We start from the raw sequence: 16,843 nt of genomic DNA, 5'->3' as shown, positions 1-16,843 counted from the left end.
CGTGTAAATTGAGCTCTTGTCTAGCCATTGAAAATTTAATGAGACTAGAATTTTTTTATATAAAACAACCTACTGTACAAAGGTTGTGAAAAAAATAGACTTTTGGATATGGTGTTATCAATCACGTCAGGCAGAGCCAAACGTTTGTTATGACTGATGACAGGGTGAAGTCACATTTTTTAAACTGGGACACAAAATCCAACAAACTGAAATGAATGAATGAATTAATTAATTTTACATCAGACCCTATATATAATCAGACATCTAAATCCCAGCTTATGTTGCAGTAAATTATTTGGTCCTTTTAGTAATGTTTGAAAACCATTATTTATTTTTACTTAAAACTGAATGTGTAATACAGATCTGCCACCAGAAGAGGTCAGCAGACTACAACAGAAGGCAAGGAGGCCAACCAATCAGGGAATCAATGGATAATAAAAGATAAAGCACCATTAATAATTCTAAGATAAGAATACCAGGGTTATCTCTTCATCATGAGCAAGGGATGTTTTGTTTATTATGATCATGATAAAAGATATAAAACAATCTGTACACTTAGTTTCTGTCTGTTCATACTGATTGAGCTTATGTACTCATGTTGAGGCAGAGTTAAATCAATCGGTTTTTAATCAGCTAAAGTTCTACATTTTAAAGTATTATTTTAGCCTCATATTTTCAACCTTATGCCTGATGTGTTAAGAAATATGTGAGGGACACACTTTTCATTTAATCTTTTATTATTAAGTAATAGTTTAAATTAGACTTCTGCGACAGGGCTAAAAGTGGATAGTTCCTTTAATAGCCACTTGATGTAGGCTCAAAATTTGAATCTGTCCTCAAACTAAACTATGTCCAAGTGGCTAACTTTAAATAAAAAATAACCATGTTTATAGCCATTTATAAAGAGGCATACAAATTTAAATTGGCTTCATGCTTGGATTATAAAGCATTTAAGGGTTTAGCCCACTCGCGAAAAAGGACCAACTTTTGTCCAGTTATTTAAGATGATGACACAAGATGATGACACACAAAGCTTCACAATATCGGCACACAAAACGTAGGTGATATCATTGTATCTACACCACTCAGTTTTTACCCACAAGTCATTTGATCCAAAATCCATCAAAACACTAAAAAAATGAGCCATATTCCAGGAAAGATTTTTTGAAAGCAGGCCCAAACGTTCCTATGGACTTACAATATCAGCAACCTACATATTTGCACATATTCACTCGCTTCTTATATTATTTACCGTTTATATCAATGTACTCAAACTCCTCCCTGGGGAAGTAACTTGTCAACCCCTTCCCTCCAGAAGAAGAGTCTCTCTCTTTGTCGTCTCTACATCAGTGGCATTTCAACCTGATAACAAAGCCTTCAACGTCGGAGTTGGACTTGAGATCTTTGATTATTTTTTAAATGTGTATGGTTATATTTGCTCCGGTAAGTTTTTTTTTCTTTTTTACATTTTTCTCTTTATTTTGTTATTTTTTATTCTACTCTCTTCTAATGTCAATGTTTTAATGTATGAGTAATTATATTGGTTGTATTGTTTTCAGACTTATTTTAATTTGTGGTTGTCACACATTAAAAAGTAAAAAGAAAATGAAGTTCCATGTGGTTGATATGAAGCTAATCTGTCATCATTTTTTGTGAATATTTTATTTAAAAACTATAAAGATGAGATGAAATGTCAGATTTGTGTGTAACTCCTTCAAATTGAATCTGACTGTGCAGCTGTGGTAACCCTGCAGTGCACAGTCAGCAGCACTGTTAGTTGTCTTCCGACCTTTAAATTATTCAGGTTTAGTTTTCAAACCAATTATCTATATTAATTATAATTTAGGTAATTAATTTATGTCTATAAATGATGCAGTAAGCTTGACTGATTACATGTTTGATTGATCAATTAATGTATGACCTTTTCTTGCTTCCCTTTTCATAGATCTTTGCCATCTGTGCATTTGCAACATGTGGAGGATACTATGGTCACCTCCAGGTTAAAGTGGACTGTGCAGACAGAAGGAGGAAGAGTAACCTTAGCATCGATATTGAGTTTGGCTATCCCTTTAGGTAAAGAAATTGACATTTTTTGTTTTAATCAATCAAATCCTTGTTTCAAATCTGCAAACGTCCCAAAACAGCTAATTAAATTATTGAATGTATATAGTGAACACATTTCTTCAGTTATTCTTGTGACCTTTAATGGGGTACAGGTAGATAAATTACTAATATATAAATCAATGATTGAAATAGTCAAACATTTCTTTATTGCATTTTATTGGATGTGAATTAACGGACTAATTGACAGAGTAAAGCTTTGATTGTTCTTTTAAAAAGGATGATCAATGCTACCGACTGTTAACATGTATTCAGAACACATAAACCCAAGTTTTTGAAATTACATTTGCTTCACCTATTTACATTTTAAACAAATTAAAACATTTATTAATCTAAAAAAATATGGACAGTTTCTGTGTGAATGTGTGTTGAGTTAAGCTATGTTTGGGGGACACAGACTTTGGAACATTTCTGAGATGATGGGTGGAGATGATCTCCTTTGACACTGACTTGCTTGCAGAATAAATTTATTTACAAGGAATGTCAGCACCAGACTTGCAATGGACAGTCTGGAGAGACAGGAGGCCAGGATCATCTCTCTCGAACTAAGGAAATGCAGTCAAATTTATAAGAAAATCTTACAAAAACATCTATTTCCTAATATGGAGATAGAATATATCGTCTCATATGTCCCTCTAACACTTTGGACCCCTTTTGACTACTTTGGACTCCTGAACACCATGTGGCTCCATCACAAGTATTCTCTTGCCAAGATATCTCCCCGATGCATTAGTGCATGTAACTTAAAGAGAAACAGATGTTTTCAGATGTAAATCTTTCCTGTATCAGCACTGTCCTTAAAAGAACTCAGTGAACTTAACTCAAACATTGAACAGCACTCCTAGCAGTAGAATGCTTTGTTACAGTATATTCAGATACCTCACTTTTTACCAACTACTAAGGGCTGTTTCTCCTTTTGGGGAAAAATTGGGAGAAGCATTTTTAATGGGCCATGGTGATGATTAGTTTTTATTTGTTGTGATTAGGGTAAGTTTCAAGAGTTTAATGTAAATATGTTATGTCCTTGTAAGTGAACAAAGAAATGCATGTCTGTATGAAGGTGTTTGTAGATCTATTTTTGTGAGGATCGGGGTTAGTAATTAATATTTGAGTGAGGTCTATTTTGGAAAGTGAGGAAACCAAGGTCAGTACTCACTTTATATTTACTGTGATGCCTAAAAATTGTGTTTAAGCATTATGAAAGCTTCAGAATAGTCTTTGAAAAAAGTTTAATAATGATAAAAAATGTGTCCTTGTGTTTGTACGTAACCTGAATCCACACACACACACGTGCATTTGTGTGTGTGGGTGTGTGTGTGTGTTTTGTATACTGACAGAATACGACAATGTCTATAGATTGTCCGGTAGTTTTCTTTCTTTGTGAAAATAATAAAACTAACTTACTCAAATAATTTTATTTAGCGTTTCAGAAAAAAAAAGGCTGTTGCCATGGTGGGATTTTTTTGCTTTGTGTTTATTGATTTGCTGCTAAGTACACAAATAGTAAACTGCATAATCGCAACATTGTTGCTTTTTGGGGTCAATTTGTGCAAGTTGTAAACTTCATTGTTAGAGGATACAATCCTTTTCCCACTGGTAGCAGGATTGTCTCCTGGTATTGATGCCATTTGGTGAATGTATACCTCCACTCTCTTTCCCCACATTTCCTGACCCTCTTTAGAGCTGTGCTATGTCAAATAAAGGCAAACAGCCCAACAATAGTTTCCATAAACAAAACCAGCCACCCTCTACCTACATTTAAGGCAGTATAGCCACAGTGACTGTGAATTTAAATCACATTAGACGAATCAGCACATTCAAAATTATGATGCCAAAAAAATACTACTTGTCGTTTTTTTACGCTATAGCCAAGCAAAGACAATCTGCTTTGTTTTGTATCTACATCACTTTTTGAAGATTGGCAGTTCCAGTTTTAGCCAAAAGAAAGCTGTGGTGCTTTTGAACAATGAGCAACTACAGACAGATGTTCCCCACAGATTAAAGGGATACTTCACCCATGTACATGAAGCTGTGTATCATTAGAAACATGGTCGTAGTGTTGAATGGTCGTGAATCCAGCCCTCATTTTGCCCTGAGACGAGAAAAATATGTTTTTCTTTGCTTGAAAGTTTTCTTCATGTGATGCAAAAAGCGTCATATTGCATCACATGAAGAAAACTTCCAGGCAAAGAAAAACATATTTTTCTCGTCTCAGGGCAAAATGAGGGCTGGATTCACGACCATTCAACACTACGACCATGTTTCTAATGATACACAGCTTCATGTACATGGGTGAAGTATCCCTTTAAACATTTTCACACAATTTTTTTAACAATCATTTTTCATTCCCTGATATCTCTCCCTAGATTAAAAGATGTGCATTTCAAGGCTCCTTTGTGCGAGGGAAGGAGCGAAGAGATTCTATTACTGGATGGTGACTTTTCCTTAGCTGCTCAGTTTTTTCTTACTGTCGGAGTGTTTGCGTTTCTGTACTCTCTGCTGGCAACAATCGTCTATGTCTTCTACCAGAACAAATACCTGAAGAACAACAGAGGCCCGCTTCTGGTCAGTCATTTAAAACCTTAAACACACACATTTAGAATTACTATAATACGACTTAAACTAAGGCCTTTGTGTTAGTACAGCTTATCATAAAACATTAGTGTCATTTCCTCCTTTATGTACTATTCTTGCTCTTCTGTCCTTAACAGGATTTTGTTGTTACAATCATCTTCTCCTTTATGTGGCTGATCAGCAGTTGTTGTTGGGCCAAAACTATTTCTGATATCAAGACAGCCACAAACCCTACACATGTGCTACTGCTCATCTCAGCCTGCAAAGCTCAGGAAAACAAATGTACAGCGACCCAGGAACCTTTCTGGTCACGTCTTAATACATCTGCGGTAAGTATTCAGCAGGAAAAAAAACCCACTAGGTATAGAGATGGGAAACTGTATAATTTTTTAACCTTTTCTTCTGTCCAGGTTTTTGGCTTTGTCAATGTCCTCCTCTGGGTTGGGAATATCTGGTTTGTCTTCAAAGAGACAGGTTGGTACAAGACAGGTCAGAGATATCCAACCAGGAGTGCTTCTGGGAAACGCTCCAGCGAAATGCGACAGCGGCTCTACAGTGAGAGCAGCTTTGACCTGCCAGAGGAAAATTCTGGTCCACAACTTACCAGACAAAATAGTTTCAATCTGTCAAAGGGGGATTTTGGTCAGCATGTCGGTAGCCCAAGTAGCTTTGGCCCATCAAAAGTAACTTTGAGCTTACCACAGGCATATCATGGCAAACCAAGGGAGATTAGAGTGGCTTCAAAAGGGCCGATGATATTTGTTAATGAGATGTGATATTGAACAATGATATCCATGGTTAACTTGATGGAAACTTGCCATTAACACAAACATTACATTCATAAATCCATAATGATTTAGTTATTATATTAATGATCTCAGTGGCTGTTATGTGCATTGCATTGATATCCTTTTGCCCAAAACTCCTCTGGCTATATTAAGTATCCTGTTGTATTGGACAAAACAGTGTTAGATGTACACAAGACTGAGTCAAGTTAATACTACATGTTTACTTGTAATATGACCTCTAGGCTAAAATAAACTCTATTTTGAAAGTAGTTGATTTTGACAAGTATTTGATGTTTTACTTGTTATTTCAAAGTCTTTTAATGTATCTTGAATTATGTTTGCATGTGTTGTCCAAGTATATCTACCCTTCATGAAATAAAAAAAGTTAATGCTTGTAAGTTGGAGTAGCTTTTGAACACTTTTCATTCTTTTCTACATCATCTAACATACACTGTTCATTTAAAAGGCCATTTCAAAAAGGGCAATACAAGTCAATACTTTGTCTGTGCAGAGAGTATTATTTCATGTCAGCTATTATATCTAGTTTTTTGTACTTTAAGTGTTGTTCATAGTGTCATGATAGTGCTCATTCACAGTAGAAGAATTGTTTTTTATTGCCAAGTTCATTTACATATACAAGGAATTTATCTCAGTGTATTGATGCAAAAAACAGTTAACATGCGAAATAAGGCTAAAATAGCCTAATATTAAACCCAAATGTAAATCAAATGTTACTAAGAAATTATCTGATTAAAGAGGATTTTAGGAGAAGACTTCAGTTCTAAGATTCAATGCCAAATGCTAGAACGAGGTACAGGTTTTGTTTGAAGTGATGAGTAGGTTTTTTACACCCTGGGTAAAGCCAATTGAATCCACTAAAACACATGGTAAACACACACAATGGTTGTGCCTGAGGATGCTTGTCCTACTTTTTTTAACAAACACAAAGACATCTATACCAGCTGGGTTGAAATTGATTAATCAATTTAGGGAATTCTCCGGATACAAAATAAATGGTTCAAAGTCTGAATATATAACAGATTGGGTTACTCTTTCATCATCATCATTTCGTCATCTCTTTTTAAATGGTGATCAAATGGCTTTACTGACCTGCTGATCTAAGTTTTGTGAAAGAAATGTTTGAGGCCAACTTTGTACCTGTCTTAAAACATATGAGTGATGATTGTGTGATGTATTTCTTTACCTATATCCATGTATGTTGGGTTGGATAGCATGACTGAAAATAAAAATCCTCCCGAGGCTCCTTCATCTTTTTTTCAAATGATCCCTATTCTACTTAGTCTGAGTTATAATCATTGTGGTGAACTTTGTTTTACTTGTCAGTGATGATAATGTAAAATCTCACAAAATGAAAGAACATGTATATTAAGGTCAAAAGAGATCTATATTTCACAGTATCTTCTTCCAGGCATCCATACAGTGAAAATCAGCCTGGAAACATAACTGCACCCCCACAGTTTGTTAATAAGACCTCTATCTGAAACTAAAGAAAGAAAGGCACTGTTTGCCTCTGACAGACACACTAAGCACATGCAGGTGTCTAAGGATGCTCATTAAAGAAAATTATAGAGTTTGTAACCTCAGCATGACAACTGGGATCAGGTTGTCGGCAGGAAATAATGGGGTTACATCATTTGATAGATGGCCTATCTGGTAATAAGGGTGGGTGTATGTATTATAATGAATGCCCTCTGAGCTGGAACATACACATCAGTGTGTAGATCAGTGGTTATGTCTTCTATTGCCTAGCAACAAGCATGGAGCAGCCATGACTATTAGAAATAGCAGACTGTAAAAGGTGCAGGGACATTTTGAAGTTATATGTAGTAACCTGCAGGGGGCGACATCTGCCTGTAATATCATCTGAAAGCTCTTTAACAGATGACCCATCTTGTTTAAAATTATTTTGAGAAGCTAATTAATGTATTCCTTCTCTTAATTCACATGCTGGTTCTTTCCATTAAAGCAGAAGTAAAGTAAAGCTTTAATATAAAAAAGACTATTAAGTATGTGTCTGATATAATGTACTGTATTATGGCATGCTATACAGCAGGTGTAAGTGCAATGCAGGAAGACATTGGCCTCAAGGAGTCCTATTGCATCACAACAGAAATACAGCATGCACTAGTTTGTCTGTGGTCTGCAGGACAATCTGTAGACCAGAATATGTTCAGCTCGAATAATCTGTTTTCTTTAACTATACATTAGGAATGAGAGGAAGAAGGATTATTGTATTAACCATTTTAATAACAACACATTCTGCATTCATTACATTCTAAAAAGCATGTTAACTAGAGGGGTATCTTTATTAGAAAAAAAATATCTCCAATTTCACGTGAATGTTATTTATCATTTATTTATTAAGGGTTTTTTTTAATTAACTTCATATAAAAGATATCACCACATTTGTCAAAAACACCCTTTGTTAATGTAGTTATTTATTTCATTAATGTATCTCTTTATTTTTAACACTCCCAGATAAGTCTTACATCATCCATTACATAAATGTTTGCTTGTCTGCACTTTGTCTTCTTAATCGTCTGGTCTTGTTCTTTTTGTCCATTGTCCAATTAATTTTAAAAAAGCAAGTGGATTCAGATTTTACGTACATTAAACATATAGGGTTTTTGTAAATTATGACATAAAATGTTATTGTATAAGAAAATGTCCCTCCTGTCTTAGACTCTTGTCCTTGCTCATGTCATGGCCCATTTCCCTAAAAAAGAACCCTCTATCATTTTTGTAACAAAACTATAACTCACATTTTCTGATCTTAATCACCTCATTGGAACTTTATTGGTTAACCCTGCTGTAGGTTTATATGAAGCTTAGCGAAAGTTCAGTATGGAAGACTTTAAGTGATCCACAATCAGGTTTCTCAGTCACCCTTTTTTCACGCTATGTCATTTCTGCTGTCATTCTCAAGCTGTCAGTTTGGGCCATCCGTGGGTTAATCAGCTGTTCTGTCACCGGACCTCATCTAACCTCCCTCGTTTTCAACCTATCATTGTTCAGCTCTCCTTTTAAATATGATTCTTTTTCTTCCCTATAGTTCTTTCAAGCTGGCTTTGTGCGCCCCTCCACCTCCCCATCACCACCATCTTCAGAATCAGAGTCAACTCCCATCAATTCTTCTTCCTCTTGTTCTCATCACATCATCAGTCCTCCCCCACCAGCGTCTGGACTCCATGGGGGGATCTATCCTAATGACGAGCAGAACTTCATCACTAAATCGCATCTTCCACCCCATAGAGTCCAAGCGCCAAAACGTTCTGTCAAATCTCATTTTGTCAATCACACTTTCACTGTTAAATTCATTCTTAAGAGCACTTGTCTCTCCTTATTGAAATAAAATATTTTGTCTTCTCGCCTGTCGGAGAAAACCGAGGTGTTTTGTTGAAGTCATTCTGCCTTGTTACTATATTGTTATCTTCTGTTTTCAATTGCCTGCATTGTATGGTTTATAACCATGTTACTCTGTTTAAAAAAAAAAAAAGCTTTATGAAAAGAGATGACTTACTAAAGATATTAATGAATCTTCTCAAAAGTTCTGTCATCCAGGACACAGGATATTTAGCTACAAAATCTTTTAACAAAGAACAAGCTGTGTTTATTGGGTTTTGAGTATTTTTTTGTCCAGATAAAATAACTCCCCTGTGTGACATTCTTGTATAAAATCATAGATGTGAATGATTTTGCTTTGACTGGTTAGAATTCAGTCACACTGTGTACATGTTATTATTTGTAAGGATTACTTACTAGGAGGAAAAATGGTAATTAAAGATTTCACATATGAATTCTGAATAATCTCAGACAAACTAGTGTGTCTTTTGACTTGAGTGATGTTTTAACTGCATATGCACTTAGCTTTAAACTGCACATGGCTGATAACTAATTGATAGCATAGTACCCTGTGTTACTAAAGCTCCTTTAAAGTGTTCAAAGAGATATATAAGACTGTAACATCTAGAGGGTCTTGAATATGCAAAAGGTTGCTGCTCTTTAAGTTTCCTTATTGTTGTATTTTCCATGTAAAAAAGTGTTGTTTTTACTTTATTTTTTCTGATCAGTATGTGATCTAAGGATAGTGGATGTCAGATTTTGTACAGTTTTAAAGCTTGATTACAATCCAAAGGTGTTCAAACCGGCATGTTTAGTTCACATTTAGAAAAAAACCCAAAACATTGCAGTAGTTTTTATGCATGCATTTATTATCTTCTCCATCCTAGATTTTTTTTTCTTTTTCATAAAATACTTGAAAGTGGTATAGTAGACAAGTAAAACATATGTCTACATTTGTAAACATACATTTAGATAAGAAGAAAGCGTTTTCACATTTTGAGTTGGGTTGGTCATCAAATGCTGTACAGTTGGATCACAGTCTTCTCACACATTCATTTAGTCTTGCACACACACACTCATACAGACAAATGCTGTGCATGTCAACCTTCACAGCAAATGCATTTTTTTTAAATACACATATTTACAGGTGAGTTAGAATTCCACGTGTTTGGTCCACTTCATCAAAGCCATGAATCCATTTGCGAAAAGTCTTTGTTTTTTCCTGGATCTTTAAAAAATCTGACAACAAAGAATAAAGAAAATGTCCAGAGATGTGATGCATTCATTGTGATTAAGAGACAGAGGACACTTCTGTCTTGCTTGCGGAAACTGAGGTCTCATCCTCCACCATTCCGCCCATTCCAATAGTGCTCAGCATGCAGTTACGGAACTGAAAAAACAGCACAAGACATAAAATTTAGACATATATGAGTTAAGATTGAGTACATATCTAAATGTATAAATAAGAAAAGACAATATATGGTATAGCATACCTGTTTGTTAAACAGCACATAGATGATAGGATTGTACAATGCTGAGCTCTTAGCAAAGAAGGCAGGAATAGCTGCTGTCAGTGCTGAAAAGGAAGCTCCTTTGTTCAAGAAAATCCAGCCAGCGAAAGAAGCATATGGCACCCAAGCTACGAGGAAGCCAAAAACCATCAACACACACATACGTGTGACTTCCCTCTCAGCCTTCTGGGTAGATTCTGAGTCCTGCTGCTGAGCTGCAGCCTAAAGGGAGATGATAGGAAAATGTTTTAGTTATGGCAGTGGGAAGAATTAAATTATATTTAAAGGATTCAAATTAACTTACAGCTTTGACAGTCAGCACAAGGCTTCCATATGTGAAGAAAATGACGAACACAGGGAGGAAGAAGTGAACTACAAACATGTACATGACGTATGATTCATTGTTGAAGCCTGGAGCAAGAGTGTAGTAGTCAGGTCCACAGGAGCACTGCATGCCCTCAGGAAGGTACCTGTGTGAAATCATGCCGAAATGTTTTAACCATCCATTTAATCCCTTTATCTATATTCAATTCGATCTATTGAATTGTGTTTTGTGTGGTTTAAACATACATATATTTAAACCACTAGTTTGAATAAGAAAAAATTACCTTGACCAGCCGAAAAGAGGGGGAGCAGCACAAGCCATAGCCATGATCCAGGTGAAAGCAACTCCAGCTCCAGCATGGGTTCCAGTGAACTTGAAGCTTCCCATGGGTTTGCAGACAACAATGTATCTCTCAACAGCCAAGACAACCAATGACCAGAGAGCAACTTCACCTGCAGAATAGAGATCAAATTAATACTCTTTCATTCAGAATTTCAACAAATGAAAGACAAATTCTTCTTCTTCTTTCATACCTCCTAGTGTAGCCATGAACCCCTCAATGGCGCAGAAAGTTGCCCCAAGGATGAAGTAGCCATTAACAGCAGATGTGATGGTGATGGTGAATCCGAAGGCGCACATGATGAGTCCAGCTACAGCCAAGTTGACCAGGATGTAGTTTAGAGGTTGGCGTAGCTTTTTGTTCTGAGCTGTTACGACCAATGTCAAACCGTTGATCGGAGTCCCAGTGCAGATCAGGAAGAACATGTACAAAGCCAGAAGCTTGAACATGATAGGATCTGCTAAGTAGTACTGCTGGTATTCAAAAGGACTCCTAACAATCCCTGTCCTGTTGGACATGGGGATGTAGAAGTTCTTTCCTTCTGTGCCATTGGGCTCAATTCCTCCTTCCCACGCCATCTTTAGTTGCTTTCTTTGCTGGTACTTCGAGTGATGTACAGTACACCCTGTTAGCCTGGCGTTACTCAGGAGCCAAGAAAGACAGCTTATGGTGTTGCTGCTGTTATTTTATACCCTCCCAGCGTTATCCTCAAATTGATTAGATTAGATTACAAGAGGATTATAAGGAAGAGGAAGGCTAAAGTCTAACTAATAATTCACTTTAACAAATCAGAGATTTAGGTCTAAAGGATCAATTAGTTTGTCAAAATTGATGAGCTTTTCTTCACTGATGGGATGTCTCAGTAGTATACTTAAATACTTAGATATATGCTTAATGCATTCTTTGATATACATTGTTATTAACCCTTTAATGAAATGGAATCAACTATTTTTTATTTTAAGAAATAAGGACTAAGTAGGTTTAATTTATTTGTTATAATGTAGGCTATTGCTAAATACACACTGTAAAGTTCGTGGAGAGGATACGTTAATCCCCCTTGTTCACACCCTCCTTAGATGCTTCCCAATGCTCGTTCCATGAAACATGTCAGACTATCTGATGCTGGGACTTAACTTTGTATTAGACAGAGACCACTTTCAATTGTTTTTTTTCCACACAAACTCTGAAATCCACAACCGACACAGCTATGAAACCAGGAAGAAGACAGTAAGCTAAAGGAAGACTGTTTTTTACATAGCCTAGTTTTTTTGTCTCTGCTGCAGCGACCATTGATTTCTGCAACTTTACATTCGGATCGAATTTTTATTTTTACTTGGACACAGGCAGCTGGGACATAATAGCGATTGGAAAAAAGGCGATATGGGGCGTCACGTCCTGGGGAGGGGGGCGTCCTTAAGCCATAACTTTTGGAACGTATAGCATCAGATATGTCAATATGAATCCATCAGTTCAGTTGGTTTACAGCCCGCTGGTTTTATTATCTGCTCCACTTGAGGCACCGCGCACTCTACAACGCTCTCGCTGCACCCAACACTCACTGCGCAGGACATGACACACGTTTTTTTGTTTTCCATTTTACGTTTAAGGAAAAAAAAAACATGGCTTTTATTCTGGATATTTTTTTATTTTTTGGCAGAAATGTCAAGTTTCAGTGGGAGAAAGAAAAGTACGCGCCTTCAAGTAGCTACACGTGGAAAAATCTCAGCTCAATATATTCAAATGGTCCACCACACATTTGGGGGTAAGAAGTGAGCGTGGAGTGTTTTTTCAATAGCCTGATTTTTTGTATTGCCTGATTGTACTTGTATTATAGGTTGTTAAATAGTTAGGCTCTATTGATAATATGGCTCTATTTAAAGGATTTTCAAATGAGTTTTTGGCACATTATTCTTTACCTCCATAACTACTTCTTATTTACTGCGCAATTGCCCGAATAAACTTGTATTTTGTCGCAAACAATATTTGTTGTTGCAATAGTCAAATTTATAGCACAATACCCCCACTCACTGCATCCTTTAATGAAGTAACTCAAGTTAAGTAAAATATCACTTTTGTGTCACATTGCAAAGCTATATTTCCGACTAGCCTACATGAGTATTGTATGACTGATATGTTCATCGTTGCCCCAAAGTCCATTTGATTGGAGAAAAGAAAACACATGTTTTTGAACATTTGTTTGTTTTAAAGGAATAGCAAACATTATCTTTGGAGGTAAGAGAGGAAGGACTATATTCGTATTCATAATTTCTGGCAATAGTGGAAAACTGAAAAGTGACCATAATGAAAGCCAAAGATAACAGTAGATATAAACTGCAACATGTCCTGTACTCAATTCAGGGTTAATGGATTTAAATCCCACAAGACTCTACACTTCTCAAAGGGTTAAGTACATTATCCCTAATAGGCTAAATCTACACTTCAAATAATACATTTCTTATACCTTCATAAATTGGTTTGCATGGGCTAAAAAAAATACAAAAGTAAATAGTTATTGATTTAATATAGAAAGTAAGTACTACTGTTTGTATGATAAATTAATTATTTTTTTTAACATCATAGTTACTTTGATGTGTGTGTCCTTTTCTTCTCTCACTTTCTGGGGATAGATTAACAGAAAGACAGAGTTAGCCTGAATATTAAGGTACTGAATGTAAACCTACTGTAGTTCAGATGCTTGCTAGAGCAACATGTGCTTTCTGTGATCTAGGGCATAGGTTACATTTCAACACTGGGGGGAGACATAGGTTAGTCTTTGAGTCTGAGAAGTTATTTATTTCCTGTCTACTTGAATGCCATACGTAAACTGCTGCTGCAGCTGCATGCACATTAATTCTAACTACATTAAGTAGTTAAATGAAACCAATGAAGAAAAGTGAACAAAAAAAACAGGATTTCACCCACTTTAACTTCCACCAGAGGTATTCTCAAGAATGAAATTAATAACCTTCAATAAAGAACAAAAAAAGAGTGAGTTGTTTTAATTTATTTAGTTTATATGATTTAGAATATTTTTATTCAGAGGTATCAAAGTATGAGGGGGTATCAAAATTGAATTTAAATATTAGGTTTATCACTAAGAAAGTAATACACTTTACTTTTCACGACATTAAGATTTGAACAAGTACATCAATCAATCAATGAATCTGTATTTGTAGCGCAAATTCATTACAAATTTCATCTCAAGACACTATAAAAAGCAGGTAAAAAAACCATCCTCTATGTTATTAAATATTACATAAGAGCAGGTAAAAGACCTTACTCGTTGCGTTAATCCATCATGAACACAGCACTTAGCAACATTTAGCATTACAGTGACATGATAAAACTTCCTTTTAAGAGGCAGAAATCTTGGGTAAAACCAGACTGATATAGGATCATAGAAAAATATATTCAGTGAGTGCTGATATTGAATGAATAAACATACATTTTTTAAAGGTGCACTATGTTGGTATGGTAGTGAAATTTAAAAGTTGAATAATTGAAACAACTCTTCGCTATATTATTTGTACTGAAAACACAAACTATTCAAATGAAAAAAGTATGTCCCTGAACACTGTTTAGAGCTAAAAGGTCCACCACCATAACTTCTTGCTTAGCATTTGACCTTTAAACAGTGTTAAAGGGACCAATTTTTCCTCTGAGGACATTTTTTGTATAGAGTTGTGAACATATACCACATAATCTGTACATTTCTCTACCAAAACTCCATAGTGCACCTTTAATGAACTGTACTATACGGGTGTTTTAAATATTGCTAATAAACATTACAGCTTTAATCATATATAATGAGAGCTGTTTTTTTTCCTGAATGATACATGCACAAAAGCAATGATCAATAGACTTTGATTTTTCATGTTGCGTGATAAATTAAAATATACGTAGCTTTTCTGCTATAGCATGTAGACAAACAGACACAGTAAGTGTGTGCAGAGACTTATTTATGTGTTAGTTTGCAGCAGATTCAGTCAAGTGGCAAAATAATTGTCTCACAAAACATTTCTCAAGACTATCATAGATTGTAGTGAATATAGTAATATAGATTAATGACCTTGTTTGAACCAGTTTCAAGTTTACAGTATAAACTGTAAAAAAAAAACAAAAAAAAAAACCTGCGTGTCACAGCCCCAGGTTTAATCCTTTGGCTTCATAGATACTTAGCACCAGTTTTTAGTGCATGGCTGGCAGTGGCAAATCCCCGCAAAGAGGGTCTGTCTGTAGTGTTCAACTCAGGACACACAAATCTTGTGACTACAGTCACTTTAAATGGTTACGCATGCCCCTGTGGCATAAGGAAGAAAATAGGTAATTCTTTGGTTACAAAATTACAATTGAATAAAAACATATCAAAATAAAGCATTGACATTCAATATTCCTAGATTACCAAGGTATTCACATATAACACAGAATATTTCCCACAAATAATACAGAATCAGATGAATCAGAAGAATAGCCAGAGCTAAAGAAATTATTGTTAGACACAGCTGATACTGTTTACAACTTCTCTAAAAACATTCAGTATTTGGCAGTGAGCATATATGGAAATTAAATAACATGAGCATTGCTATAAAGTGCGAAAGATAATAATGGTATTTAACAAAAAGTAAACCAAACTTCTAATTGACGCCCACCTCACAAAATATCAAAAAGTCAAATGTATATTTAAATAAATAAATGCTCACATATTCTATAAGCATTTTTGTTCCATTAAAAATACAAGACTTGTATTTATTTACATGTAACACATTTAAATCAAACTATGAAAAATCTAGTTTAAGCCAGTCAGTGGCAGATAATTAGCAAATAAAAGGGATATGCAGCTCATTTAATAGAACTGTAAAATTTTAAAGCACCTGTTGTTCAATTGCACAGAGATAAAAACATTATACACTGATGAGCTCATTTCTGCTCAGACAGGTATTTCCACCATCAAGGATGAGACAAAAGCTTCCTGATTTTCAAATGTCGCCTCTTGGAAATGCAGTTGCTATGGAAAGAAGATGTTCATTAAAACGAATTTAGCTTGAAGAGGTCTAACCAAGGTCCCAATCACTGACACCTGTGTAGGTGTCCAGATATTCAGTTATGATAATTAGTTGAATAGAAACTATAGTCTTCAAATGTTGTATACTGCTTTATTCTTTCTTCTACTGTCAGCACAATGTCTCTGTACTATTTGTTCTATTTGTGCTATGGAACAAATGGAGGTGACAACATGTACAGAAGATACAAGGGGAAAAAAAGAGCATGGTTTTGTGTGCTGGCTACAAACAATTTCCTGACTGATTCGTCTCCAGTCTTGTGTTCTGCTAGTGTCCTTAGAACTACGAGTCTAATGAGATGTTTTAAAGTTACATTGTTGTAAAGTTTGGAAACTCAGACTGTCATGATTAAGTGTGAGGATTCTCAGATATTCTCTATTATCTTCCAAAATCTAAAAAAAGATAAAAAGGGAATTTTAGATGTTATTAGTTGTGATTTAAGCAATAACAGTTATTGTACTTTGAATTATAACTTTGTATAAGTAAAACCATACATTAAGGTTAATTAGAAGTTGTTGTTAAATTTGTTTTTGTTTTTCTATTGAATTAATAAACCAATTATCAACATTTTTAAAATATATTATTGTTACCCTTATCCTTGTTGTCTTTGTTACCATATGTTAAAGTTCTATATCAAAGTAGTGTTTGAATAGTGGTCTGACTATCACTGAAAGCAGCAGATTCCTTGCTAATGCTAAGGTATTTGGTACACTTATTGGCTGTTGTTATTTCTTGGCAAACCACTCATATGCCACTAAAAC

At 35.3% G+C, this 16,843-nt stretch overlaps 2 protein-coding genes across 2 annotated transcripts; one reads left to right on the top strand and one right to left on the bottom strand.

Moving 5' to 3' along the window:
* Nucleotides 1–1,361: 1,361 nt before the first annotated feature.
* Nucleotides 1,362–5,822, top strand: synprb (synaptoporin b). Its single transcript, XM_079341863.1, has 5 exons — nucleotides 1,362–1,443; nucleotides 1,946–2,073; nucleotides 4,488–4,686; nucleotides 4,833–5,024; nucleotides 5,106–5,822. Exons 1-5 carry the CDS (start codon nucleotides 1,420–1,422, stop codon nucleotides 5,469–5,471), a joined length of 909 nt encoding a protein of 302 aa, XP_079197989.1. The 5' UTR covers nucleotides 1,362–1,419; the 3' UTR covers nucleotides 5,472–5,822.
* A 3,874-nt stretch (nucleotides 5,823–9,696) lies between these two features.
* Nucleotides 9,697–11,691, bottom strand: LOC306822076 (green-sensitive opsin-like). The gene is made up of 5 exons (XM_079340807.1): nucleotides 11,216–11,691; nucleotides 10,966–11,134; nucleotides 10,662–10,827; nucleotides 10,340–10,579; nucleotides 9,697–10,236 (listed from the first exon to the last, which is right to left on the bottom strand). Exons 1-5 carry the CDS (start codon nucleotides 11,598–11,600, stop codon nucleotides 10,138–10,140), a joined length of 1,059 nt encoding a protein of 352 aa, XP_079196933.1. The 5' UTR covers nucleotides 11,601–11,691; the 3' UTR covers nucleotides 9,697–10,137.
* Nucleotides 11,692–16,843: the final 5,152 nt, after the last annotated feature.

This window comes from Symphodus melops, assembly GCF_947650265.1.
Source record: "Symphodus melops genome assembly, chromosome: 4".
In the NCBI taxonomy this organism is placed as follows: domain Eukaryota; kingdom Metazoa; phylum Chordata; class Actinopteri; order Labriformes; family Labridae; genus Symphodus; species Symphodus melops.
Note: the sequence above shows the minus strand (reverse complement) of the source record. Positions and strands in the feature narration are given on the sequence as shown.

What these genes read in the sequence shown, in the direction of transcription:
- synprb (XM_079341863.1), top strand. Translation starts at nt 1,420, where the DNA reads ATGTGTATGGTTATATTTGCTCCG. An exon ending in GTATGGTTATATTTGCTCCG is followed by an intron (nt 1,444 to 1,945) that starts GTAAGTTTTTTT and finishes CCCTTTTCATAG; the next exon opens with ATCTTTGCCATCTGTGCATT. An exon ending in CACGTCTTAATACATCTGCG is followed by an intron (nt 5,025 to 5,105) that starts GTAAGTATTCAG and finishes TCTTCTGTCCAG; the next exon opens with GTTTTTGGCTTTGTCAATGT.
- LOC306822076 (XM_079340807.1), bottom strand. Translation starts at nt 11,600, where the DNA reads ATGGCGTGGGAAGGAGGAATTGAGCCCAATGGCACAGAAGGAAAGAAC. An exon ending in CCTCTTTTCGGCTGGTCAAG is followed by an intron (nt 10,828 to 10,965) that starts GTAATTTTTTCT and finishes GATTTCACACAG; the next exon opens with GTACCTTCCTGAGGGCATGC. An exon ending in ATGTGCTGTTTAACAAACAG is followed by an intron (nt 10,237 to 10,339) that starts GTATGCTATACC and finishes CTGTTTTTTCAG; the next exon opens with TTCCGTAACTGCATGCTGAG.